Genomic DNA, 27,066 nt, shown 5'->3' with positions numbered 1-27,066 from the left:
TTTACAACCCCTTTGATTAAACTTCTCCTAAGGATGAAGGGTTAGGAATATCCCCTGGAAAAGGGAATGGCTACCCACTCTAGTATTCTTGTCTGGAGAATTCCATGGACAGAGGAAGTTGGCAGGCCACGTCTTTGCGGTCACAAAGAGTCGGACACAACTAAGCGACTAACACAAACACACACAAGGATGAAGGAGATCTGTATTCTAAGTGCTTCCTAGATGGACTTTGAAACAATCCTGATAAAGTCAGTCCCTCCTACTCCGTTTATGTACAGTGGTTTGTGGTGTAACACTACTGAGCCTGTTGTGTGTACACCCTTGGCGTAAATTGGATTTATTTTCAAGTTTCTTACCTCCTAAGTTAGGCTTCAGATTTTCTGTGTTTGCTAAGTCAGTTACTACTAATAAGCCACTTTCTACTGTTAGTATTCCATCCCCATTGCCTCTTCTTGTGATTATTGGTTTCTGGCTTTTTATTGATTCATTTATTATTAAAATGGTGGGATCAAGAGGAAATAAAAGTAAATGTGTGTATCAGTCTGCCATGCTGTCTTAAAGAGAAGCTCAGTATAGCTTTTTATCCTCAGTTATTTGAAAATTTTTAAAGCTACAAAAAAATGTTCAAAAAGAGTATGATGAACATTCTTATACCTGCATATAGGTAAACTGATTGATAATAAATTGCCATATATGTATCAACCACTCTGTGAGTGTGTGTATGTATAAGGTTGTATCAGTTTCAAATTGGAGAAAAGACACTTAAAATAGCTTTTAACTGAAAGCTAACTTTAGGATGGGCTAAATATCCATCATGTGTCGACCCTTTATCTTCATTAAGCAAAAATGCCTTTATGATTATGAAAAAGAAGTTAGAACTGTTTTCTCACTTCATGAAATAACAAAATTAGAGTAGACAAGTTTTTACAATCTCACCTAACTCCCAAATTTTATGGTTCTATTTATATCATGTATAATTTTGAAAATGAAATAAATTTGAGTAAAATCAAAGGTTATGGAGTAAAATGTCTTATTAAAATGTTTATTTTTCTGCATAAATTCATAGTAGGCATATTGTTAGATAGGAAGGCATATTATTTGTAATTGTTTACATTGATATTTATAATTTTAAAAAATAATAATTCACAAATTACCTTTATGATGTCTGAATCCATATCAGTAATGAATGAGTTAATTTTGAATGGCTTTTTTTGTAACTGTGGGGGCTTACCAGATGACTCAGTGGTAAAAAATCTTTTTGCCAATACCTGCCAATGCAGAAGACCCAGGTTCCATCCCTGAGTCAGGAAGATCCCCAGGAGAAGGAAATGACAACCCACTTCAACATTCTTGTATGGGAAATCCCATGGACAGCAGAGTTCCATGGGCTATGGTCCATGGGGTTGCAAAATAGTCAGACATGACTTAACAACTAAACAGCAATAATTCATAACTTTGTGCTACCTTGTGCAAATAACTGTATTGTGTAGATAACTGAACTCTAGAATCAAAGATCAAAGGTTAAAAATCCACAATATAATTTAGGATTCCACTTCATTTGGCAGTAAATAAAATCTAATATTTTTCACATTACAGAAGAGAAACTACTACTATTAAATTTGCATGCAGTTATTATATAACATTTACCATTCTAATATATATGTATATATATATAGTCTAACTTCCACTTATTTTCACTTGAATTAAATCACTTTAGAAATATAATGGCTACAATAATGTCTTTTTTCACTTTTAATTGATTCCATTTTATGAGAGTACCTTTTCAAAATCATTATCAACAGCATTAGTACAGTGCAAGTAACTATCATGGCAAAGAACTTTGAGTTGAAATAATGGTGTTATTTATTTTTTTCTTTTAGGAAGCCCTAATCATGGCAAGTATGGACCATCCGCACTTAGTTCGATTATTGGGTGTGTGTCTGAGCCCAACCATCCAGCTGGTTACACAGCTCATGCCCCATGGCTGTCTGCTGGACTATGTCCATGAACACAAGGATAACATTGGATCACAGTTGTTGCTTAACTGGTGTGTCCAGATAGCTAAGGTAAGTGCCCATCTTCTCTGCCTTTATATATCCTAATCTACTACAGTTTGGGTGTTTTCAATCTGTTTAAATGAATTACATCTGCTATAATACAGGTAGGGAGATATTTGCATTCAAATTACAGATCAAACTCATAGTCTATTTATACAATTTGGTGCTATTGTATGGACTCTTTGTGTTATATTGACAAGATGCCAGAACAAATAACTTCTTGGTCAGGAGGGAAAAAACTGGTATACTGGATTTGCTGGACTTTTTTGTGTTTGGGTATTGTTTAGTAATGAATTCAAGGAAGAAAAGGTTGAAAGTTTGAATTGCTTCATTTGCAGATGATTTTATTAGGATAGCATGCATGTTCAATTCTCAGAATTACAAATGATCAAATTCTAAATATCTTCCTAGACATTTTGATAATTTGCGATTGGTCTTTAATAGTTGTTTTTTATTGTTGTTCTGGTGTTTTTTGTGTGGGTTTTGCTGTTGTTGCTTTTTCGTTCCAGAACAAGGTCTCAGGCATATATATATACATATATATATATATGGTGTGGTGTGGATCTCATACCTGGGAGGCTGGAGGGAGATGGATGTTGATGAACTAGAAAACATGCACTCATATAGCCCCTATTTTGGACTATAGTTTTTCTCACCAGAGTTATCAGATCTTCAAAATATTTAGGAAGGGGCAAGAATTCTGGATTTTTTGATGTGATTTCTCTAAATTAAAATCTTGGCTCAAACTTCTAAAGCACTCTGGGAGTCACACAAAGCTTTCATGTCCTGCAGCCCGCCAGTGTGCGGCTTTGGTGTATATATTCATGTTCAAAGAAACCATTTAAGATTATCTGTACCAATAGTATCTCTTGAAAATGTTCTTCAAGATAAATAGGTCTGGGATGAGTTTCAATTCACTATGTCAACTCTTGTTTACCTCAGAATATTACCTGATGTTCTATAAATTCTACAGATCTGATCATTTTAGCATTTGTATAATATAAATGCCAAAATGTTAATCCAGTAGTTTTAGTCTATTTCTTTTTACAATCTAAGAATGAATAAAAATACATCATCCAAAGCAGAAATTTAAGATAACTCTTAAAATGCAAATCCCCAAAATCAAGGGAAAAGCCCACTTTGGTTTTCTGTACCATAAATCTCGATATAGTTTCCTTACGGACCATGTATTACCATTTTGTGAATATTATATGACAAACTCACAACTGAGAGGATTCTTTATGGTAATGAAGTTTGAAATATCACTCTTCAAAAACTGATTTACTTATCTAAGAACTTCTATAATTTATAAGGTGAGCTAAATATGCTATAGAAATTCTCAAGTCATCCTAGCAGTATAAATGAAAACAAAACTAAGTTTTGAACTTCTTAACTCTTTTCTATATTTCCTGCAGTCTTCTTCATAATTTAGGTTTTGTCCTTAGGGATTCATGGCATTAATATATCATTTATGCAAGACTGTACTCTCTAATAATAGAAACTACTTTGAGTTCCCTGAATAATCACACAGCTTTAAACCTTTCTGCCTTTGTAAATGACATTCCTTCTGCTTAGAAATCTTTTCTCAGAGCGTCTTGATTCACAAAACATGATCTTTTATATCCATCAACAAGGGCTCCCTCCCCTTGTGAAGTCAACCTTATTTTCTCTCTAAACAGAACTTTTTTTCCTCCTCTATTAGTTTGGTCATTGGTATATTGAGCACATTTGTACCATTTAAATGTTATACCACATGTTTATATAACTCTGACTGTATGACATATATATTTAGTCATTAATCTTTTAATAAATATGTGTGGACACCTACCATGTACCATGTATTATGCATACTGGAATGTCTAGTGGAAGGACAGATGTTCAACAAATAAAACAGCTAGGTATTGGATTAAACACTTTGATTTAGTTTTTGAAGAAAAATAATCACAGGAGAGACTTAAGGGCAAACCCCATTGAGTCCTGAGGGAGACTGGCTATTGGAATAAACTTAGGCAGAGGGAAAATTACAACAGAACCCTTTATATATATAGGGTGACCATGTAATTTGTCTTCCAAATGAACAATTTTAAGAGTGAAAGGAGACTCTATTACTAGTTATGCCAGGACAACAGGCACACAAATGTAAACAGAACAAGGTATGTGGTAATACTGAGTAGCATGAAAAATTTGGATTTGATTATAAATGCTGTGAATATTGAAGTATTTTGCTCTGGAAATGATATAATCTAATTTATTCTCTAAAGAGATCATGCCCTTTTATGTATGAAGATTAGATTAAGGCAATGCAAGAACAGAAATGAAGATAACAGTTAGAAGTCTGGGAGTGGTGAAAATAAGAAGTGAATGGAATTAAGATACTTTTTTGAGACAAATTAAGATATTTTGTGGAGAAGGCAATGGCACCCCACTCCGGTACTCTTGCCTGGAAAATCCCATGGATGGAGGAGCCTGGTAGGCTGCAGTCCATGGGGTCACTAAGAGTCAGACACAACTGAGCGACTTCACTTTCACTTTTCAGTTTCATGCATTGGAGAAGGAAATGGCAACCCACTCCAGTGTTCTTGCCTGGAGAATCCCAGGGACGGGGGAGCCTGGTGGGCTGCCGTCTATGGGGTCGCACAGAGTCGGACATGACTGAAGTGACTTAGCAAGGTATTTTGATTACTGATTACTGGGTGGTGAGGGAGGGAAATATGGTAGTGCTGTTGCCTGAGGTAGAGAAAGCCAGTTCAGTTCCAGATGTGGCAAATTGAAAAGGTTTATTGAACATAAAAATGGAGCTATCAAATAGGTAGTTGAATTTGGTCAAGTCTATGGATATAGATTTAAGATTATAAATTGCCAAGGAGTCGGACATGACTGAAATTTAGCACACACACCCACATTATAAGTATTCAAACATATGGGAAGATATGAGATTACCTAATAGTTACTGACTTGGTCTGATTCCTGTTTTTTCCCAGCACCTAAAATTGGGTTTTACATAGGTAGCTATTCAGTATTTATTTGATAAATATTTTTAAGTCATAAAGAAAATGAAAAACAACAACAAACCCTACCTTAAGAAGAGAGTCCTTCTTTTATCTTTTTATTCCTAATTTGAGGGCAGAACTGTGTACTGGAAACAACATTGGAGTCAAAATGCTTACATTACATTAGTGTGCCAGTGCCCACTTTTTGGTTTCGTGAATTTGAATAAACTATTCAACCCTTTTGAATTTTCTGTGTATTAATGCTGTTAACAATTACTACTTTTTTCTTCATCTGCAAAATGAGACAATACTGTCTACCTGTAGTAAGCTGAAAAACAATCCCCTGCCTTCAAATATGTTATGTCCTATCCCCAGCTTCTGAGGACATGTTAATTTAGATGTTAAAGGGTATTGTGTTGCTGTGATTAAATTAAAGATTTTGAGATGAGATTATCCTGGATCATCCAAGTGGGCTATCCACATAAGTGGGAGGCTTAAGGATCAGAGTAAGGGAAAGAAGATATAAAAATGGAAGTAGAGTAGAAGTGATGGGCCTTGAAGATAGAGGAAGGGGCCCACAAACTGAAGCTACCAGTCAACCTCTAGAAGCTAGAAAAGACAGGGGAGTAAGTGAAAGTGAAACTGAAAGTCACTCAGTCATGTCCGACTCTTTGCGACCCCATGGACTATACAGTCCATGGAATTCTTCAGGCCAGAATACTGGAGTGGGTAGCCTTTCCCTTCTCCAGGGGACCTTCCCAACCCAGGGATCGAAACCAGGTCTCCTGCATTGCAGGCATATTGTTTACCAGCTGAGCCACAAGGGAAGCCCAAGATCTTCCCTGAGACCTCTGGAAGGAAGGCAGGCCTGCCCACACCTTGATTTCCCTCCAGTTTGGAAACTGACTTTTGACCTCTGAAGTCCAGAGCTGTAAGAAAATATATTTGTATTGTTTTAAGCCACTACATTTGTGGTAGTTAGTTATAGCAATAGAAAGCTAATAAACTTCTATTGCTATAGTGATTTGCAGATATTAAATAAAATAGCTCATGTAAAGTCCCTGGCTCAGCTCCTGAAACCTGGAGTATTTAAAAACAATCTTCTTTTATTTGCTATAGGTTGAAAGCTTTGAAACAGAATTGTTTCAGAAATGTCTGTAAAATATGAGTAATTTGGTCTGAGTCAACACAAGTACTTTGCAGATGGCTATTTCAGTAATTCAGAAGAGTCCATTTTTTTTCTTTCAATTCTCACCAAAAGAGAATTTATGAAAATGAGATATCATCATAGTAATTACTCCAATACCCACTTTCATGTTGGCTGTATCCTTTTTTATTGACAGAGTTGGTAGGAGGGGAGGTATGATGCTGTAAAATAGCCAATTTATATTTATGTTATAGAATACCTGTGAAAACTGTAAGCAGAAGGAATAATAGTTATAATTAACATCAGACAGTTGCTCTGTGTAAGCCACTATTCTATATATTTTATTAATTAATTAATTTTTTAATCTCAAACCAGTGAGGGAAGTGTCATCAGTATGTCCACTTCACGATAAATAGTGAGTCACAGAGAATTTAAGTTACATGATTAAATTCACACAGAGTGTAAATAAATATTAGAATCACTAATCTATGTTTTTATGTATAAGAAGAAAGTATTTCTTAAAATTTCATCTACATTTCAAGTTTTCCTTGCATTCTTCCATCAGTACGTCATTCTATAGCAGTTTATGTAATAGAAACACAAATTTAAACTGTTCTGAGACTCAGTTTCTTTATGTGAAAATATTACTACTATAAACCACAGAAGGATTTAGAAAAGTTTTTTTTTTTTTTTTAGGAGATGCTAAAGTAAGTTTTCAGTAAATATTATGATAAAAAATAAATAAACATCAGATTGCTTCTTATCAGCAGCCATTTTCACTCTGCATGTGCTGCCTTTAGAACTTGATTTAATTTGGTAAGCAGAGCAGAACATATTATTATTTAATGTTTGTATAATACCATATGCCTTCCTGGGGCTTTATGAATCCAGGATAGAAGATAATTGTGAGAATTCCTTCTTTCAGAGTTGTTGCTAACAAGTTGGGCAAGTGGTTTTTAAAAGACCACTTGGCAGAATCTGAAAAGTGTATGAATTTAGAGTGAAGGAACTTCATGGTGAATAGCACTGGTATTGGTTAAATTCATGTGGACAAAGCATATGTTATGCAACAGGCATCTACTGGGTGCTTTATATACTTTGTAGTATATAATATTTATTGAAACTCTAGCAGGTATGGCCCATTATTCTCCCAGTTTATAGATGAGGAAGATGGAACAACTTAAGTCCTAAAGGACACAGCAGTAGACTGAGATACCTGGATTCTGAATCAGGTAACTCTGATGCCTGCCTGAGCCAAGTCTTTAAGCCATTCTGCACTCTTTCCTTTCCAAACACATGCATCACGGCAGGTTAAAGTCACTTGCCCTCCTCCAGAACTTGAGGGCCGGTGCAACTGAGCAACTGAGCGTGCACGCACAGGCTGAGGAGCATGACATTTTTCTGTAGTTGTGTCTCATCATCACGCCCATAACAGAGAAGAATCCATCATGAATAACACTTTTTACTGTCTTCATGGAAAATTTTTTATTGCCTTATCATCAGGGTCTATGTCACATTTTTCAGAATCAAGTGGGAAGATATTTTTACCATCTGCTTTGGCGGGATTTTTTTCAACTGATGGTTTACATAAAAAATTATGATAAAGCAAGCTCAAAACTGCTCTGTGAGGTATCATACAGTATTGATACTGATCACAAATGATTCTATAAATTAATGATTTAAAAGGTATGGTTTGGTGTTAGTTTGTGTTAAGCATATAGACTCTAGAACCAGGCTGACTGGGTCCAAACTCCAGCTTATTAGCCATGTGGCCCTGGACATGTCATTTACTTTCTCTCTGTGCCCCCTGAAAATTAACATCATAACATTACTCTTTCCATAGAGCAGTTATGAGAATAAGTTAATACTTGTGCTAAAACTGCTACTTAGTGTAGAATAAGAGTGTTATAATGTTTGGATAATATCTGAGATGAAAGAAATAAGGAAAGACACATAGCATCCCTGACTCAATGAATATGAGTTTAGGCAAACTCCAGGAGATAGTGAAGGACAGGCCAGCCTGGCGTGTTGCAGCCCATGGGGTCACAAAGAGTCAGACACAACTTAGTAACTGAACGACAACAATAATGTCATTTCAAAAATGCTCAATTTAAAAATCTCAGATATAAAAGATTTAACATTTGTTCTTACACTATACTGAGGATAAGAGAAGGTAATCTTATGTATAATATTTAATATTTCTAGGTTTCAGAATAAAACTAGAGTCTCCTATACTCTTATGCTTTCTGCACAGGTTCCTAAGCTGCTTTTCTCCATGTGCTGTCATCATGACCTCTAATTTTCATATCAGAAAATTGGATTGTGTGTAATGTTGAACATGTGAAACCAGCAATGAATTGGCAAAGAGCTGAGGTCAGGATAATTCCTTACATTAGATAGTGTGAGCAGCCCAAAGTTCCTTTACGGAGGTAGTGAATCTCTAAAACAATTAACACCAGAACTAGTTGAAACTTTGGCACAGCAAGACACTCCAGATTATCTATTTCACTGATTTAAAATTTATAAAACATGAAATTGTTTTGTCCAGTGAAATTTTACTTGAAAATCTAAGCAAATAAAACTGAGCCATATCTATAGCAATAGGGGGTATTGAGGGGGCTTCATGGAGCCCTGAGGGATTCCTAGGTCCTCACAAGGGCCAGCTTTAAGACCATCTGATGTGGCTGTATTGAAGATGGGGAAAATGAAACCTAAACAGGTGACAGAATTCATTTAAGACACAGGTCACAGTGACAAGGACACATTCCGAATCCATTTATCACCCAGTCACTCCTGCCTAGACCAACTGACAGCTTACATCCTTTACTCTGACCCCATAAGATTTGTGGACTGCTCATATATGTTGTTCAGTCAGGAAGTCCTGTCTGACTCTTTGTGACCCCATGGACTGCAGTACAATAGGCTCCCCTGTCCTTCACTGTATCCTGGAGTTTGCTCAACTCATGTCCACTGAGTCAGTGATGCCATCCAGCCACCTCATCCTCTGTCACCCACTTTTCTTCCTGGCCTCAATCTTTCACAGCATCAGGATTTTTTCGAATGAGTCAGCTCTTTGCATCAGGTGGCCAAAGTACTGGAACTTCAGCTTCAGCATCAGTCCTTCCAATGAATATTCAGGGTTGAATGACTGGTTTGATCTCATTGCACCTAAGGGACTCTTAAGAATTCTCTCAGGCACCACAGTTGAAAAACATCAGTTCTTCAGTGCCCTATGGTCCAACTCTCACATCTGTACATGACAACTGGAAAAACCATAATTTAGGTGAAATAACTACTGTAGTATTAGAGAGATTGAGTCTAAAAGATCATATACCTCTCGTTATAATTTTTAAGTGATCTAATGAGCTTTTTCTCTTCCTGGAATATTTAATGAGAGACAGTTAGCTTATTTTTACTTTCAAGTACTTTTGTGTTTTCAGTTTACCTTCCAAGGGCTTTTTTTCTTTAAATCTCTCTTTTCTACCAATAGTTTTTCCTCTCCATCTTTACATTAGGATGTCTAATAACATTGCAGCCTCCCAAATTGGTGAAAAAGCACCTGGCTGAATTTGAATCATATTTCTCTCCTCCCTGAAACAACCTCCTGCTTTTTATTTATGTGCCAAATTCTCATTGCCTTAAAGGAGGACGATATAAAAGATGTAGTAAGGAATAAGAGAGCATCTCGATTGTACCAGATGAAAATGAAGTTTATGGAGGCAGTTTCTAGAGCACAGGTCCCAGAATTGCACTGAAGCCTTAATTGTTTCCTGGGGTTTGCATGAAATATGAAGGTCTCTCCCTTAGAGAAGTCATTTAGGTTGTTTCTTGTCTAACCTATAAAATAGCAAGCTTCTCTTTTGCTTTGCTTTGCCTGCGGCTTTGCTTGGCATGCTGAATGATTCTAATTCAGCCAGGAAGATTCCCCATTCTATAAACGGCAACAGTTTTCATTCAGCTACCAGCACAACCATAAAGTAAAGAACTTAATTTCTTTACTGTAAATGTATAACTAGTACTTGTAGTGTACTGTTTTTTGACATAAATGTGAAATCTTTCCAATCGGAATGGATTAAGCTGTACTTTCTGTGTGTAAAGTGTTCACAATTATGTCAATTAGTCATGATTATGTGAATGAAGTTGGGTAGTATAGCACATTTTAGGAGTACATTGACTTTCCCAAATGCAGAATCAAAGTAGCAAGACCTGTTTGTCTAGTTTATGGCTTCCCCATGGCTTTTGTTTCTAAAATATGGAGGAAGATGGGTGTTATAATATTGCTGTCAGGAAGTTGTGATATATATTCGTGATCTTTCAGATGTATGCATGCAGTGTCATTCTTCCTACAAATTTCAAGATGTTTACAATAATTCAGAGAGTTAGGACTTGCATTTTGCTGCACATAGGAGAAGCAAAGGATGAGGAGACCAAGCAATCTGACTGGAAACAGAAAAACCATATTGGACTGAAGACAAAACACAGATTTACTTCCTCTTGTTGTTGTTATTGTTCAGTTGCTTAGTCATGTCCAAGTCTGTAAGACCCCATGGACTGCAGCACATGAGGCTTTCCTGTCCTTCACCATCTCCCAGAGCTTGCTCAAACTCATGTCCATTGAGTTTGAGATGCCATCCAACAATCATGTCCTCTGTCAACCCCTTCTCCTTCTGCCTTCAGCCTTTCCCAGCATCAGGGTCTTTTCTAGTGAGTCAGCTCTTCACATCAGGTGGCCAAAGTATTGGAGCTTCAGCTTCAGCATCAGTCCTTCCAATGAATATTCAGGATTGATTTCCTTTAGGATTGACTGGTTGGATCTCCTTGCAGTCCAAGAGACTCTCAAGAGTCTTCTCCAACATCACAGTTCAAAAGCATCAATTCTTTGATGCTCAGCTTTCTTTATAGTCCAGCTCTCACATACATACATGACTATTGAAAAAACCATAGCTTTGACTATGTGGGCCTTTTTTGGCAAAGTAATGTCTCTGCTTTTTAATATGCTATCTATGTTTGTCTTAGCTTTTCTTCCAAGGAGTAAGTGTCTTTTAATGTCATGGCTGCAGTCACCATCTACAGTGATTTTGGAGCCCCAAAAAAATAGTCTTCACTGTTTCCATTGTTTCCCTATCTATTTGCCATGAAGTGATGGGACTGATGCCATGATCTTCATTTTTTGAATGTTGAGTTTTAAGCCAGCTTTTTCACTCTCCTCTTTAACTTTCATCAAGAGGCTCTTTAGTTCCTCCTTGCTTTCTGCTCTAAGGGTGGTGTCATCTGCATATCTGAGGTTACTGATATTTCTCCCAGCAATCTTGATAACAGTTAGATGTGCTTCATCCAGCCTGGCATTTCACATGATGAACTCTGCATATAAGTTAAATAAGCAGAGTGACAATATATGTCCTTGACATACTCATTTCCCAATTTGGAAGCATTCAGTGGTTCTATGTCCCATTCTTACTGTTACTTCTTGACCTTCAGACAGGTTTCTCAGGAGGCAGGTCAGGTGGTCTGGTATTCCCATTTTTTGAAGAATTTTCCACAGTTTGTTGTGATCCACATAGTTTCTCTGCACCTGCTCAAATTCTTCTCCAGAAAGTTTTTAAACTTATTCTGAAATAAGTTTAGATTCAGAAGAAGTTACAAAAAATTGAAAGAGTATTTCCATTTGTTCCTCACCAATTTCCCCACTGATAACATTTTGCATAATCATAGTACAATATTGCAACCAGGAATTTGACACTGGTACAACCCATAGAGCTTATTCAGATTTCAACAATTTTACATAAATTTTCTTGTGTGTTTGTGTGTATAGAAATGAAATGAAAGTGTTAGTCACTCAGTCATGTCCAACTCTGTGACTCCATGGACTCTAGTCTGCCAGGCACCTCTGTCTGTAGAATTCTCCAGGTAATAAATATGGAGTGGGTAGCCATTCCCTTTTCCAGGGGATCTTCCGACCCAGGGATCAAAGCTGGGTCTCCTGAATTGCAGGCAGATTCTTTTCCATCTGCGCCACCAGGAAAGCCCCCCGTGTGTGTATGCTGCTGCTGCTGCTGCTAAGTCACTTCAGTCGTGTCCGACTCTGTGCGACCCCATAGACAGCAGCCCACCAGGCTCTGCCATTCCTGGGATTCTCCAGGCAAGAACACTGGAGTGGGTTGCCATTTCCTTCTCCAATGCATGAAAGTGAAAAGTGAAAGGGAAGTCGCTCAATCGTGTCTGACTCTTAGCGACCCCATGGACTGCAGCCCACCAGGCTCCTCCATCCATGGGATTTTCCAGGCAAAAGTACTGGAGTGGGGTGCCATCGCCTTCTCCACTGTGTGTGTTTAGTTCTATGCAATTCTATCTCATGTGTTGGTTTATATAACTACCACCACATCAAGGTATAGAAGTATTTCATGACCTCTTATCATCCCCTTAAAGCCTCCTACTTCTTTGTTTTTAATTGTTCTTAAGTCTTGCCATGATCTATGTTTGTAATAATGACATTTTTATTGAAATGTAATTGCTTTACAATGTTGTATTAGTTTCTGCTGTACAATTAAGTGAATCAGTCATATGGATACATATATTCCCTCCCTCTGGGACTTCCCTCCCTCATGACTTATTTTTAAAACATTTTTTTTTAATTTACTATGTTTTCCACATGATAGTAGCTATTAATACAGTGAATATATATTATTGTTGTCTAGTTGCTAAGTTATGTCCAACTCATTTCCAACCCCATGGACTGTAGCCAGCCAGGCTCCTCTGTCCGTGGAATTTCCCAGGTAAGAATACTGGAGTGAACTGCCATTTCCTTCTGCAGAGGACCTTCTTGACCCAGGGGTAGAAGCACATCTCCTGCATTGATAGGTGACTTCTTTACCATTGAGCCACCAGAGAAGCCATGGTGAGATATACATATACATATATATGTGTAAATATATACAATACTCCTTCATTCTAGCATTAGTAATTTGGAAAACTCATACTTCAATAGATATCCTCTAGATTTGCACAAAAAATATTCTTAACAGTGACTACGAAGAAGAGAAACCAAGTTTCTCTCTAGCTATATAACTGTGCAGTTATGTGACCTAAGAGGGATGCAGCACTCAAAATGTAGTATTAGATCCTCTTACAATTACTTAGTGGGAACATCTACACTCCTACTTCTGTGCCTTCTAATTACCATAGGAAAGTAGTTTAGCAGGTCACTGGCTGCAGAAGAGAGATAGCACAATCAAACCCAGAAGGGCATGTAGCCAGAAGGGAGGAAAATTAGGTTAATAATGAAGACAGACTGAAAGTGAGTGAGAAAAAGCAGTAAAAGCTCTATGCTCAATCTTCTACATTCGGAAAATGTTCAAAAATTTAGAATAATTATATTTAGTACCATATGTGATAAAGTGTACATAGCTTGTATGATATGTATGCTTACAAATATAAATATACACATATACATACATGCTTTCATCTATATCTTGAATATAAATATATTAGTAAGATGAATTTATGTAGCCAAAATTTCACACTATCTAATTAAATATAGGAAGGAGCGCAAGGTGAGGAGAGTCATTTATCGTCATGATTAGAAATATTAGGCCAAATGGTATTTGCACAAATTTTTATTTTTCATTGTCTAAATTTGATTCATGAAAAGGAGCCTGTTGGAAATATTGATTATTTTTCATCAGGCTAAGGTGAGAGTTGAACAGAATATATGTATAGCTATGGAAAGAAAGGGGAGCTGAGTGGTTATGAGCACATGAAGAGTGGCGACGGGTCAAAGATTTTATCCTTCATTAAGAATCTGTTTCCTATACTCAGTATCTACACCATCACAAAATGAACAAAGGATGAGCTTAATGGCAGTCATCTATCAGCTAGCCACATTTTCAGCTTCAGGATTCTGCTATTCCCAATGCTCTATGTATGCCTTGACAAGGCTGATTGTATAATTATGATACTACATCACCCACTCCTAGTGCGCTTTCACTGGCGAGGACCAGAACTAGGGACTTTGAAGATCATCGCCCCAAGCCAGCACATTAGCATGAATACAGTTTACTAATGGGGCTACTCTAATAGAAACTGTAGTATAAGGTTTAAACCAAGGATTTTGTTATGAAGTCCCTTGTAGATTAAATGTCAGATTATAATGAGCTTTAAAATTAAAAATATTATATTTTAAGACAAAATGAATGAGTCCCTTGAATTTTCATTTTCTATCTGGTATGTACTAAGAATTACCAGTTATTCTGCTAAATTGATACAGAATTTATAAAACTTTCACAAGAATGCATAAGTGCTAAATAAAAGAATACCCTTAAGTTAATTTCTATACAAAATTGAAGAATTCCACAAAAATATAGCTGATATGGGTTCAAATGGTTTTAATGAGATCAATACTGTTCTTAATCTGTGTTCTGGTACTCAGTTTGTGAAATATATATGTATATTTTTTTCAAAAGAAGTTTCAGTCTAGTTGTTTATATTTTGCTTGAAGGTGTTTAGATGGCTATTTCTTTAAAGCTTTAGCACATCAAGTCAGAACACATACTAAAATGACTCAGTTTCTGCTATTGACTGGAAAAACTGTCTGGCAATCCCTAAACCAAGAGTGTACAGGTGATGTTTCATGGTGAGATTGAAAAAATTTCATAGATTCTTCCCAGTCCCTGGTATACAATCACTCATGATTGGTACTGATCAGAGCTTTTGTGGACCATGTTGTCTTGTCCTGGTTTTGTTTTAAGTAGATCGACAATGCTAGGCGTGGCAGAAACAATAATGGAAAGTAGTGATCCTTATGTCTCTTTAACCTAAGTGTTCATGAAGCAAGATGAATCCTGTAGCAAAATCAGCTAACACTTGCACTGAGGCTATGGCTTAATATTGGGCTAAGGACTTTACATGAAATATCTCTTTTTTAAAGTTTATTTTATTGAAGTATGTGAAAGTGAAAGTCAGTCATGTCTGACTCTTTGCTACCCCATGGCAAGGAATTATCCAAGCCAGAATGCTTGAGTGGGTAACTCTTTCCCTTCTCCAGTGGATCTTCCCAACTCAGGGATCTAACCCAGGTCTCCCATATTGCAGGCAGATTCTTTACCAACTGAGCCACCAGGGAAGCTCTTATTGAAGTGTAGTTGATTTATAATATTGTGTTAATTTCTACTGTGCAACAAACTGATTCACTTATATATATATATATACATACACACGTTATTTTTCGTATTGTTTTCCCTTACAGTTTATCAGAGGATATTGAACATAGTTCCTTGTTTTATACCATAGAACTTTGTTGTTTATCCAGCCTATAATTCTTACAATAAAGTATGAGATAGATACAGTTGTATGTTTAAATGACTTAATATATATAAACTACCTTGCACAGTATGTGGTACATCCTCATGCTCAGTAACATTAGTTATCATCACTCACATTGTTATTACTCATATAATTCCCATTTTAAATGAAAACCTGGAGACTCACAGAAGTTATATATCTTATATTAGGTCACAAAACTAATATGCATGAAGATGATACTGGTACAAGTATATTTAAGCATTTCCTCATGTGACCTCAGATCATGTTATATGATCTGGGGACAGGACAAGACAGTGAACTCAAATTGATAGTACTCCTGCCTAACTAGTTCTGCATCTTAATTAGATAACTGAAGGAACTATTGGATTGGCCAAGAAGTTCATTTAGGCTTTTCCATAGCATCTTACAGAAAAACACAAAAGAACTTTTTGGCCAACTCAATATTTCTAATTTCCTGTCATAATCTGTAAAATTTAACATATAAAATTATTTAATCCATGTAACTTTTTACATAATTTTGTGGGAGAGAGAACATACTATGTATATCTATATAATGACTTAATTTCTTCTAGAATCACAATGTTAGTCATAGCTACTCATGTTATTATGGTCCTGTAATATTTTTTAAAAATTAAACCTGATTAAGTGGAATGACAGTCCATATCATTATTACCTTTATCTGAAAAGATACCAGTATAATGCAAATGGCACTTACAAACTATCACTTTATCAAAATGTCTCTATGCAGTGAGACTTTAACAGGGGGCTTCTTTTAGGACAATAATCTCTCCATGCTTTTGATCTTATTCATGGGTGCCCCAAGGTATCTAGCCACAGATTTCTCATATTTCCATCAATCATTGTGGTAGCAGAAACTTTTTTTTCTTTAACTTTCATTCCCCAAAAGACTGGCTTGGAAAAAACATTATTGAAAACTTCCTTTAAATCAGATTCAAGATATTACAGTAGCACTAGCTAGAGTCTGTCAACATTTCCATTATAAACCCATATTTTCCAGGTTTATTACTTAGGTGTAAAATTTTCTTGGGGACTCTGATACAATATACAGAATTTCAGCCCAAAGCAATTTTTATCATCACTCAAATATTGAGATTTTTCAATTCATGATTGTTTTTTAAAATGCCACAAAAGTCAAACATTTTAGGGCACACCCACTCATTTTAAGTCCTTTATAAAATGTAACACTAAAAGCAATTTATTTCTCATAAGGAACAAAAAAGTAGATAAGTAGGATCTCAAGGCCTGAAGGGGAAATTTTGTGAGCCCACACGGACTTATTTCCTTATGATTTGGGGGGCTAATTTACTATTTAGATAGAAATTTTTAACATTACTACAATAAGCTTTCAAGAAATTGGCACCATATGGGTCTAAAAGAAATTGGATGGTAGGCAAGGGAGAATTACAATAAAGACTGAACATGCAGCCCACAGAAATAATATTCTCAGAGCTGTGGATGCTGCTGTCATCTGAGATAGTGTCATATGTTTTGTTTTGTTTTGTTCTCCCTACTGGTGAGTCTAACGAAGGCTGATAAACAGTTTATAGACCGTTAAAATATCAGATGGACTACTAAAATCAGGGATTTTATCAGCAAAACAACCCCCACTGCAACTTAATTGAATTTCTTGTCAACAGAAATTACTACATTGGAAGTTCTAAATGTTTCTATCCCCAAAACACATATAACACAGACAGGAAAAATATGGATTCTTTGTTCTCCCAGCTTACTCTTATACCTCTCTAAAAATAAGATGTGTTTAACAGGAAAATACTGCCTGGACATACTCTTCCTTGTTAGGTCTAAATGAATTTTAAAACCTATACTTTGGATCAGATAAGGTGGGTAAATTAGTTATACTTTAAATCCTTTAAGAATTGTTAATTCAGGACTTAGAAAAGTCACTCCTGACAGAGTTCTAGTCATGAATAATTCTAAAGCACTTGCATTCTTGTATATATAAAGGGGAATCTGTGTTTCAGTGTAATGGAGAGAAAACTAGACAGAAGAAATTTTACTACATTGCCAAGCTTAATCAAAGCCATCAAATAATATCCCCAAGTCCATAAAGTAGGTGGAATAAGGTTTAAGATACAGACTTTCAAGACAACCTCTGATTGGTTCCTATTTTCACTAATTATTACACATAACAGATGGTATTCTATTAAGGTTTATATGTGTCTTTACATGAACATGGCCTGGAGGATAGAGGAGAAGATGTGAAATGACAAGACTTCTTATACTGGTCATAACAAAGTAAATTCATATGTATATCACTGACAGGCCTAAGAGCTGAATTTAAATTCTTTATAAAGTAAAATTTCGAAAGCAGGTTAAAGATGTGAATCAAATATACACTCATGTTAGAAGGGAGTTCCCCAGGAGATATGGACACTTAAGATTTTTTACTGGTTTCTTTTTAGCTGGAAACCTAAAAAATAAACATCTGAATACAATATAGGGAGGCAAGAAGAACCCTTAGGAAGCTGTTTAACAGTTTGTATGACAGATAAATGATGTTCTCAACAAAAGCAGTATCTATGGGCATTAAAAGCAGGCGAACAAGAGGGCTCCTATAATTACTGGATGATGGATGCATGATTATGTTTGGTCATATGCTTTGTAATTTACCACACCTAAAATAAGTGACGGATATACTAGCTTATGTCTAATTTTCAGAATTTAGCAGGCTTTTGAATTAGAAAACTCTAACAAAATTTATTTGGTCATCCTCTTTAGTAAAAATGCTTCTTTAGTTCTCTCTATCTCTGTCTCTCTTCATTTGAGGCTTCCAATTCAGAGCTTATTTACGAGATAGTCTTCAACCTTGGCTCACATATCATATTGAATGTTTAGAAGCATGGTCACTCGAATAGCACAAAAGTTCTAGCTAGTATTTGTTCCCAAAGACACAGAAGCATGGCAGTGCCATAGAAAAGAGTTTCCACAAGTCCTGTGGATCACTGTTACAGGGGCTGCAGTCAGACTAACAGGGGAAGGAGAGGAGAATGGAAAGATGGGGATGAAGTCAGGATTCTTTGCTTCCATTCTACAGCGTCAACAGCCAGCAGCCCATAGCAAAAAGGTGGTTTTCCTGGACTGTTTTAGAGAAAGACTATTTAGGGGAAGCCACCAAAGACGGCTTCAATCTGATGCCCAAACAGTCCAGCACTGATGGAACTATTCTAGCACCCTGCAGGCCATGTGCTATGTTTATCCTTCTGCCTAAGGCACTCAGCAATTATGTATGCTATAAATGGAGCCTGATCTCCCTTCTGGGTGAGAGTGAAGGACTTGAGGAATGCTTACTATGCTCCAATTTATTAAAGAGGATGAAGAGTTCCTAGCTAGAAGGAAAGTAATAGATCCAAGAAGAAATACTGAAAATCAAAAGCATCTAAGTAATGAGATCAGTATCAATTTAAGAAATATGAAACCCCTTCACCATGTATCACATCTTGGCTTTGGCTTAGTTAATCCTTCTAAGACTTAGACTCTTCATTTGTAAAATGGTGATAACAGAAGTGCTTACCTGGTAGAGTTGTGAGCCTTAATATAACTCACATTTTGGTTAACATATGTAAAGAATCTAGTTTAGTACAATACCTGCTGGATTGTTAAGAGCTTAATCATGCCTCATCCTAAGTGAGAACTTATCAAACTTCACGATGATAATCGTGATAAAATGATATATTAAACAATCAGAAATAAATGAGTGTCAAGAAGAAAAAGAGGAAGATATGTATCAATGAAAATTACAACAGCTATAAGCATCTGCACTTATCCCATTGGATAAAGGCCTGATGAAGAACATTCACACAACCAATTACAAAGACATCTTCCCTGAGATTGAACTTTGGTACTTAGTTAATCCTTGCTAAGGAAAAGGAAGACAGCTATATGATCTGACTAGAATATTCAGTGGCAGGCTCTTTGTCTGGGTATGTAAGACAAGACTAGACAAACCAACCAAATTTAACCACAAATCATGGTAAAATGAATACTACCATTATAATGACAGAGCTATATCTCCAAGATTTGGACTTTGAAGTCTTGAATAAGAAACTAATATATAGTCTATGGAGAAACAAGGCACAGCGTGATTTCTTATTATTTTGAAAAGAAAGAAGGACCTTGAAAGTGAACAATAAACTATATAGATGGAATCCAAGAGTGGAATTTTATTTCATTTTAAAAAATCCCATGGCTTATCAAAACCCTGAGCTCTTGGTAAAGAAATAGCATACATCTCCTGAGATTTAAGCAAAATATATTTGACTAGTGATTTCTATATTTGACTGAGAAGGCTTTAAAGAAATAGAGAAATATCACACTGCACCCACCATTCCCCTCAAAAGAGGGAAGTACAAGTGTAACAGATTTTTATACATAATCACAGGGCTTCCCTGGTGACTCAGACAGTAGAGAATCCACCTGCAATGCAGGAGACACAAGAGATGTGGTTTTAATCCCTGGGTCAGGAAAATCCCCTGGAGAAGGGAATGGCAACCCACTCCAGTATTCTTGTCAGAGAAATCCCACCCCTGGTGGGCTACAGTCCATGGGCTTGCAAAAAGTCAGACATGGCTGAGGTAAGCATGTAAGCATATACATATTCACAAAAAAAGGAGATAATTGACCTCTTCATTCAGAAACAAATAGTATGTGTTTGTGTGTGTGTGTTTGTGTAATCTACCATTTATGGGTTTAGAAGAATAACCATGAAAGAATTGCTTATCTTTTGGGAGGAAAAAACAATAATCATTCTCTGCTGACCTTATTCAGGATTCAAAATTAACTATACTAACTCACCACATTATAACACTAGTAGCATTGTATGCTATAACACTAATTATATCCAATTTCTCAAAATGAGAAAACAAACACAAACAGATTTTAAGTCCTTTTTTATTTATCTACCCAGGCAGTGAAACTGCTGTCTTAGAAATAATCAGTGACCAAGCCAAAGATAATTTTACAGTTCTTGTCTTAACCTCTCTGAAACATTCATCAGTATGACATTTTGCAATTCCCTTTGCTTAATATCTTTTGTGGGAAAAAAAAAAATCATTCTCTAGTGTCTCTATTCAAGTTTCAACTCAAATGTCATCTTCTCCTTAAACATAATCCAGTTTTTTCTCTGTTCGCATCAGTGCTTGCTGCCTCCTGGATGCAGTTTTAGGACTTAAAAACATCTCTTTTTTAATTGGGAGTATAATAGATTTGTGATGTTGTGCTATAATAGTTTCTGCTGTACAATGAAGTGAAGCAACTATATAGGACATATATCCCCTCTCTCTCATACATCCCTCCTATACTCCCCCATCCCACCTATCTAGATCATCAGAGAGCACCAAGCTGAGGTTCCTACTAGCTACCTATTTTACAAAGATTTAAGTATATATGTCAATCCTAATCTCCCAATCTGTCACACTCTCCTCTTCCCCCATACCTCATGTCCACATGTTCATTCTCTGCATATGTGTCTTTGTCCCTGCCCTGGAAATAGGTTCATCTGTACCATTTTTCTCAGAGAAGGCGATGGCACCCCACTCCAGTACCCTTGCCTGGAAAATCCCATGGATGGAGGAGCCTGGTAGGCTGCAGTCCATGGGGTCGCTAAGAGTCGGACATGACTGAGTGACCTCCCTTTCACTTTTCACTTTCATGCATTGGAGAAGGAAATGGCAGCCCACTCCAGTGTTCTTGCCTGGAGAATCCCAGGGATGGGGGAGCCTGGTGGGCTGCTGTCTATGAGGTTGCACAGAGTCGGACACGACTGAAGTGACTTAGCAGCAGCAGTACCATTTTTCTAGATTCCACATATATACATTAATATATGATATTTGTTTTTCTCTTTCTAACTTACTTTGTACGATGGACTCTAGATCCATGCACATGTCTACAAATGTCCCAATTTTGTTCCTTTTTATAGCTGAGTAATAGTCCATTGTATATATTTACTATATCTTCTTTAGCCATTCACCTGTTGTTGAGCATTTAGGCTGTTTCCATGTCCTGGCTATTATAAATATTGCTGCAGTGAACATTAGGGTATGTGTATCATTTTGAACTATGGTTTTCTCAGGCTATAGGCCCAGTAGTGGGATTGCTGGGTCATATGGTAGTTCTAGTTTTATTATTTTTTATTTTTAAAAAATAACCTTCATAGTGTTCTCCACAGTGACTATATCAATTTGCATTCCCATCAACAGTGTAAGAGGTTTCCCTTTTCTCCACACCCTCTCCATTATTTATTATTTGTAGATTTTTTTTGATGATGGCCTATATGAGGTGATACCTCATTATAGCTTTGATTTGCATTTCTCTAATAATTAGTGATGTTGAGCATTTATACATGTGTCTATTAGCTATCTGTGTATCTTATTTAGAGAAATGTCTATTTAGGTCTTTCACTCACTTTTTGATTGGATTATTTGTTTCTTTTGGTATTGAGCTGCATGAATTGTTGGCATATAATCCTTTGTCCATTGCTTCATTTGCAAATATTTTCTTTCATTCTGAGGATTGTCTTTTCATCGCATTTATGGTTTTCTTTACTGTTGTTTAGTCGGCAAGTCGTGTCCAGCTCTTTTTGACCCCATGGACTGCAGCATGCCAGGCTTCCCTGTCCCTCACCGTCTCCCAGAGTTTGCCCAAGTTCTTTACTGTACAAAAGCTTTAATTATGTTCTGCTTTTTTAATATATGCCATTGAATTGTAATTATTTGTGCAAATTTCTCTCCTCTACTAGATTGTGATTCTTAAGGGGTGGATACTATGTCTTCTTTGTGTTTGTGTTTCTAAAGCATTTAGCACAATGTTTTACTGCCAAGTGAATGCTCAAAATAAGTATATGTTGAATATATGTTAACAAACACATATATATATACATATTTTTTACATAAACAGACATATTAGCAGGTAGGTGTGACCAAAGTTTATGAGTGAAGGTATCTTTATAATAATACTTCAGTTCAGTTCAGTTCAGTTGCCCAGTCATGTCCGACTCTTTGTGACCCCATGAATCGCAACACGCCAGGCCTCTCTGTCCATCACCAACTCCCAGAGTTCACTGAGACTCACGTCCATCGAGTCAGTGATGCCATCCAGCCATCTCATCCTCTGTCGTCCCCTTCTCCTCCTGCCCCCAATCCCTCCCAGCATCAAAGTCTTCTCCAGTGAGTCAACTCTTCGCATGAGGTGGCCAAAGTATTGGAGTTTCAGCTTTAGCATCATTCCTTCCAAAGAACACCCAGGACTGATCTCCTTTAGAATGGACTGGTTGGATCTCCTTGCAGTCCAAGGGACTCTCAATAATACTTAGAGAATGAATAATAATCAAAACAACCTTGAATTATTTTCACAAGGCAATAAATTTGGTATCAGCAATATTACCAAGAATCACTAGACTGAGATTTAACAGGCATTTGCATGTCTTATATATATCAAGGATGTACACAAGAAAACAGCATATAAAATCAAGGACAGGTGAAGAAGTCTTGCACAAACTTGAAAATAACATTATCACAAAGGCTATGGTACAGAATGGGTTAAGGCTATGTAAAGTGCAACTAGCAATGGAATGAATATCAAAAATTTAAGTTTTCAACATAAGAAAGAATTGTTCCACTACTTGGGAACTTTAAGTCATGATAAAGAAAACATCAAACCAAACCAGAAAAAAAGAAAACAAGCACATTTTTTAAAAAACACTCATTTCTACCTTCTGTCTTAGTAAGACTCTTCTTGACACTGGCGAGGTTGGAGGAGGCATATTAATATGGTACTGAAATATCAGATGAGGCTTCCCTGGTGGCTCAGTGGTAAAGAATCTGCCTGCCAATTCAGGAGACACAGATTCAATCCCTGATCTGGGAAGATCCCCTGGAGAAGGAAATGGCAACCCACTCCAGTATTTTTGCCTAGAAAATCCTATGGACAGAGGAACCTGACGGGCTACAGTCCACAGGGTCGCAAAGAGTCGGATATGATTTAGTGACTGCAAAACAACAACAAAACATCAGACAGAGGAAAGATAAATTGACTCACTAAGTCCTTTAAGTGACTTCAAATGAATTATATTCCAAGCATCTGTAGTTTGTTCCTGGGAACTTAACTAGAATTCCTGAAGCATTTTGGAAAGCAGGAAGAGGACCAGGAAATACAGTATATATATTTGTTTGTTTGCTTATTTATTTCAAAATGTAGACTATAGAAAACTGTATCTGAATCACTAGGTATAAAGAAATCATTTTGAATTCTTAGAAAAGGAAGGATTCCACAGAGACACAGATGTACTCATTTAAAACAAATCAAATTCATAAGTTTATTAGATGGATGGGCTAGACAAGATATGTACATTTTGGCAAGGCATTTGTAAATTTTTCATAATTATGAGGCCTTAAAACATTAAGGGAAAATTAAAATTGTTCAGTGCTGGTTTGGTAGAAATAATCTTGCCAAACAGCTTGGATTAATATACCAATACCAACCTGGGTGATTCTAGTAGTATTTTAGAGAGTATTCTTGGCCCTAGTAGGTCATATGTTTTATTGATTACATGGATGAAGATGTGTTATGCTTTACTTTAGATAAAACTGTTAAGAATTAATACCTTCTTTAAAATGACAAAATCAAATGTTCCATGTATCTGGAGTTAACACTGTGATAAATATGTGTAAAATTCAAATTCTTATACTGCTTGGTTTTATGCAGTCAGTGCATAGGGAAAACTGGTTAAATGGTAATGCATATTAAAGAGACTGTGGTTCTGAAGTGCACAGAAGTCATGAACTCATTAAATAATCCAATGGAAGTTATATACTTTCTGCCCTACAGCATACACATATTTATATAAATACAGGGGGAATCACAGATTCCCTACATATCACATCCATGCATGCCATTAAGTTCTAAGAACCCAGGCAAAGAATCTTTTGATAGGAATTCCTTGTTGTGGTACTCTAACACACTCTTTTATACTTGAGCTTCCTTAACAAATATAAAGTGTCTAGAATAAGGTTTATTGATCCTGTACAGATTGTATAAAGAATACTATACTTCTTTCTGAGTCACTTTTACATATAATGAAATTGATAGAAGAGAAACTAGACTAGTGAATGGTCAGAGAATCACTGTATGAGAAACATCTGGAGAATTTTATGTCTAGGAAAGAGATCCCAGTAAGAGATCCGATAATTGTCTTTAAAATCTCAAAAGTTATAACTTGGAAAAAGTTATAATTATTGTTACCAAATAGTTTGGTAGAAAAAAGACCAAGTGTGGAAATTGCAAGAAGGCAGGTTTGAGTCTTTACCATATAAGGAAGATACATTCAACATCTGGATTTATATAAAAATAGAATGGTATGCTTCATAAAGTTGTTATCTCTCCATTAATAGAACTGTGCAGATAAAGTCTAGGTTTACTCCTGCCTGAGGTGTTGTGAAAGGAAGGCCTATAATGGGAGAAAGGGAGTAGTAGATTATGCTCAAGACTTCAAGATTCTATTATCTGAGTATGTTTTTTCAAAGAATACTAAACTACAGAAAGTTTGTAGTTATTTATTTTGGTGTCTTTTTGCCTTTTTATACTGCTCATGGGGTTGAGATGGTTGGATAGCATCACTGACTCAATGGACATGAACTTGGGCAAACCATGGGAAATAATGAGGGACAGGGAGGCTTGATGTGCTGCAGTCCATGAGGTCGCAAGGAGTTAAACACAACTTAGCAACTGAACTACAACATTTTTGGTATCATGAACAATAGGGAAGAAACCAATATGGGCACCTGTTATTGGAAATTTCTATGTTTGCTCAAATTTATATCTGTTAAACAGAGTCTTATTTTCATTTAAATTTCTCAAATTATATTTTGAAAGGTGATGATAATTTTGCAATATAAATGCACTTGTAAAATCCCACATTGTAAAGAAAATTTTAAAAAGTCTTTCACAATGATGGGAGAAAAACATTATGGGAAATTTATACAGAAGTTGCCTTTGAATAACTTTACACAGTAAAATGCTAAATGAACTTCAACTTTGACATCTGTTTCATTATTTTTATTAAGGCCTGTAGCTCAATTCAGCCTATATTTATGTGGTACAGATATAAATTTTAAATTCACTAAAGTATTTTTAATGTTGAGTTGGACTTTAATGTTATACTTGGAAGCTATATTTATCTTACTGTCCAAGAAAGTACTTTAAGGAAGCATACTTTCTTTAACCATTTTCTCTTTGTTTTCTGAATAGAAGTTGTGATAACATAAAAACACTTTAAAATCTAAAGCTTTCCTATTGAAGGAGAATGTTTATAAGAATGAGGTGCTTGATTTACTAAAGTTGACAATGTAAAATTTTGTACTTCTGAGAAATGCTTTCCAAATCATCTTGTGTTTCTACCTATCACACTGCCAAATTACATGCTTTAAAAATACCCTTCCTCTTACTTTTTTTAAATAAAATCTTTTTTAGTCTGTGAGAAATTTCAACTCATTAAAGATATTTCCAAAAACAAATTGAGCTTCATATTTAAAAGGAATAATGTATTATTTGTTCTGCTTATAATCATCATCATTAACCATTGTAGTAGATGGAAAATATACAATGCCTTTACCATTGGACTAATTGAGAAAATGGTAGAATCCTTGAGAATGTCAGGCTTACCTACAGAGGTGATATAAAACCATTAGGAAAATCTGTGTATCTTTGACTTTAATTTTTACACTAAATTTCAGTATAATTTTTAAAAGTTAAAGTTTCACTCATTTTATATGTGTATATTTTACAGTAGTTTATCTTCATAATTTCATGAAATTAGTATCAGTACAATCAAGGAATAAAGAAAAAATGTTGTCTTTAATATTAAAACTGTCATAACAAGACATCTTTCTGTTGTACCTTATTTTGTTGGGATAATGTGGAAAGAGAGATGTGTGTGTAACAGTCACTTCAGTCATTTCTGACTCTTTGCAACCCCATGGACCATAGCCCACCAGGCTCCTTTTTCCATGGGATTCTCCAGGCAAGAATATTGGAGTGGGTTGCCATTTCCTCCTCCAGGGGGATCTTCCCAACCCAGGGATCAAACCTGCATCTCCTGCATTGGCAGGTAGATTCTTTACCTGCTGAGCCATCAAGGAAGCCAGAAGAGGTGAGTGGTATTATGTTGCATTCAGTTCAGTTCAGTCGCTGAGTCGTGTCCGACACTTTGCGACCCCGTGAATCGCAGCATCCCAGGCCTCCCTGTCCATCACCAACTCCTGGAGTTCACTCAGTCTCACTCCATCGAGTCAGTGATGCCATCTAGCCATCTCATCCTCTGTCGTCCCCTTCTCCTCCTGTCCCAAATCCCTCCCAGCATCAGAGTCTTTTCCAATGAGTCAACTCTCTGCATGAGGTGGCCAAAGTACTGGAGTTTCAGCTTTAGCATCAGTCCTTCCAAAGAACACCCAGGGCTGATCTCCTTTAGAATGGACTGGTTGGATCTCCTTGCAGTCCAAGGGACTCTCAAGAGTCTTCCAAG

General features: G+C 36.3%; 1 protein-coding gene across 1 annotated transcript in view; it reads left to right on the top strand.

Moving 5' to 3' along the window:
* Window positions 1–27,066, top strand: part of ERBB4 (erb-b2 receptor tyrosine kinase 4) — a 1,285,626-nt gene that overhangs the window by 1,096,386 nt on the left and 162,174 nt on the right. The window contains 1 exon segment of the mRNA XM_010861119.1: window positions 1,881–2,066. Within this exon segment, the coding sequence (XP_010859421.1) occupies window positions 1,881–2,066 (186 nt within the window).

This window comes from Bison bison, unplaced genomic scaffold, assembly GCF_000754665.1.
Source record: "Bison bison bison isolate TAMUID 2011002044 unplaced genomic scaffold, Bison_UMD1.0 scf7180017864471, whole genome shotgun sequence".
NCBI lineage: Eukaryota > Metazoa > Chordata > Mammalia > Artiodactyla > Bovidae > Bison > Bison bison.
The sequence above is the reverse complement of the archived record's forward strand: the minus strand, read 5'-3'. Positions and strand labels throughout refer to the sequence as shown.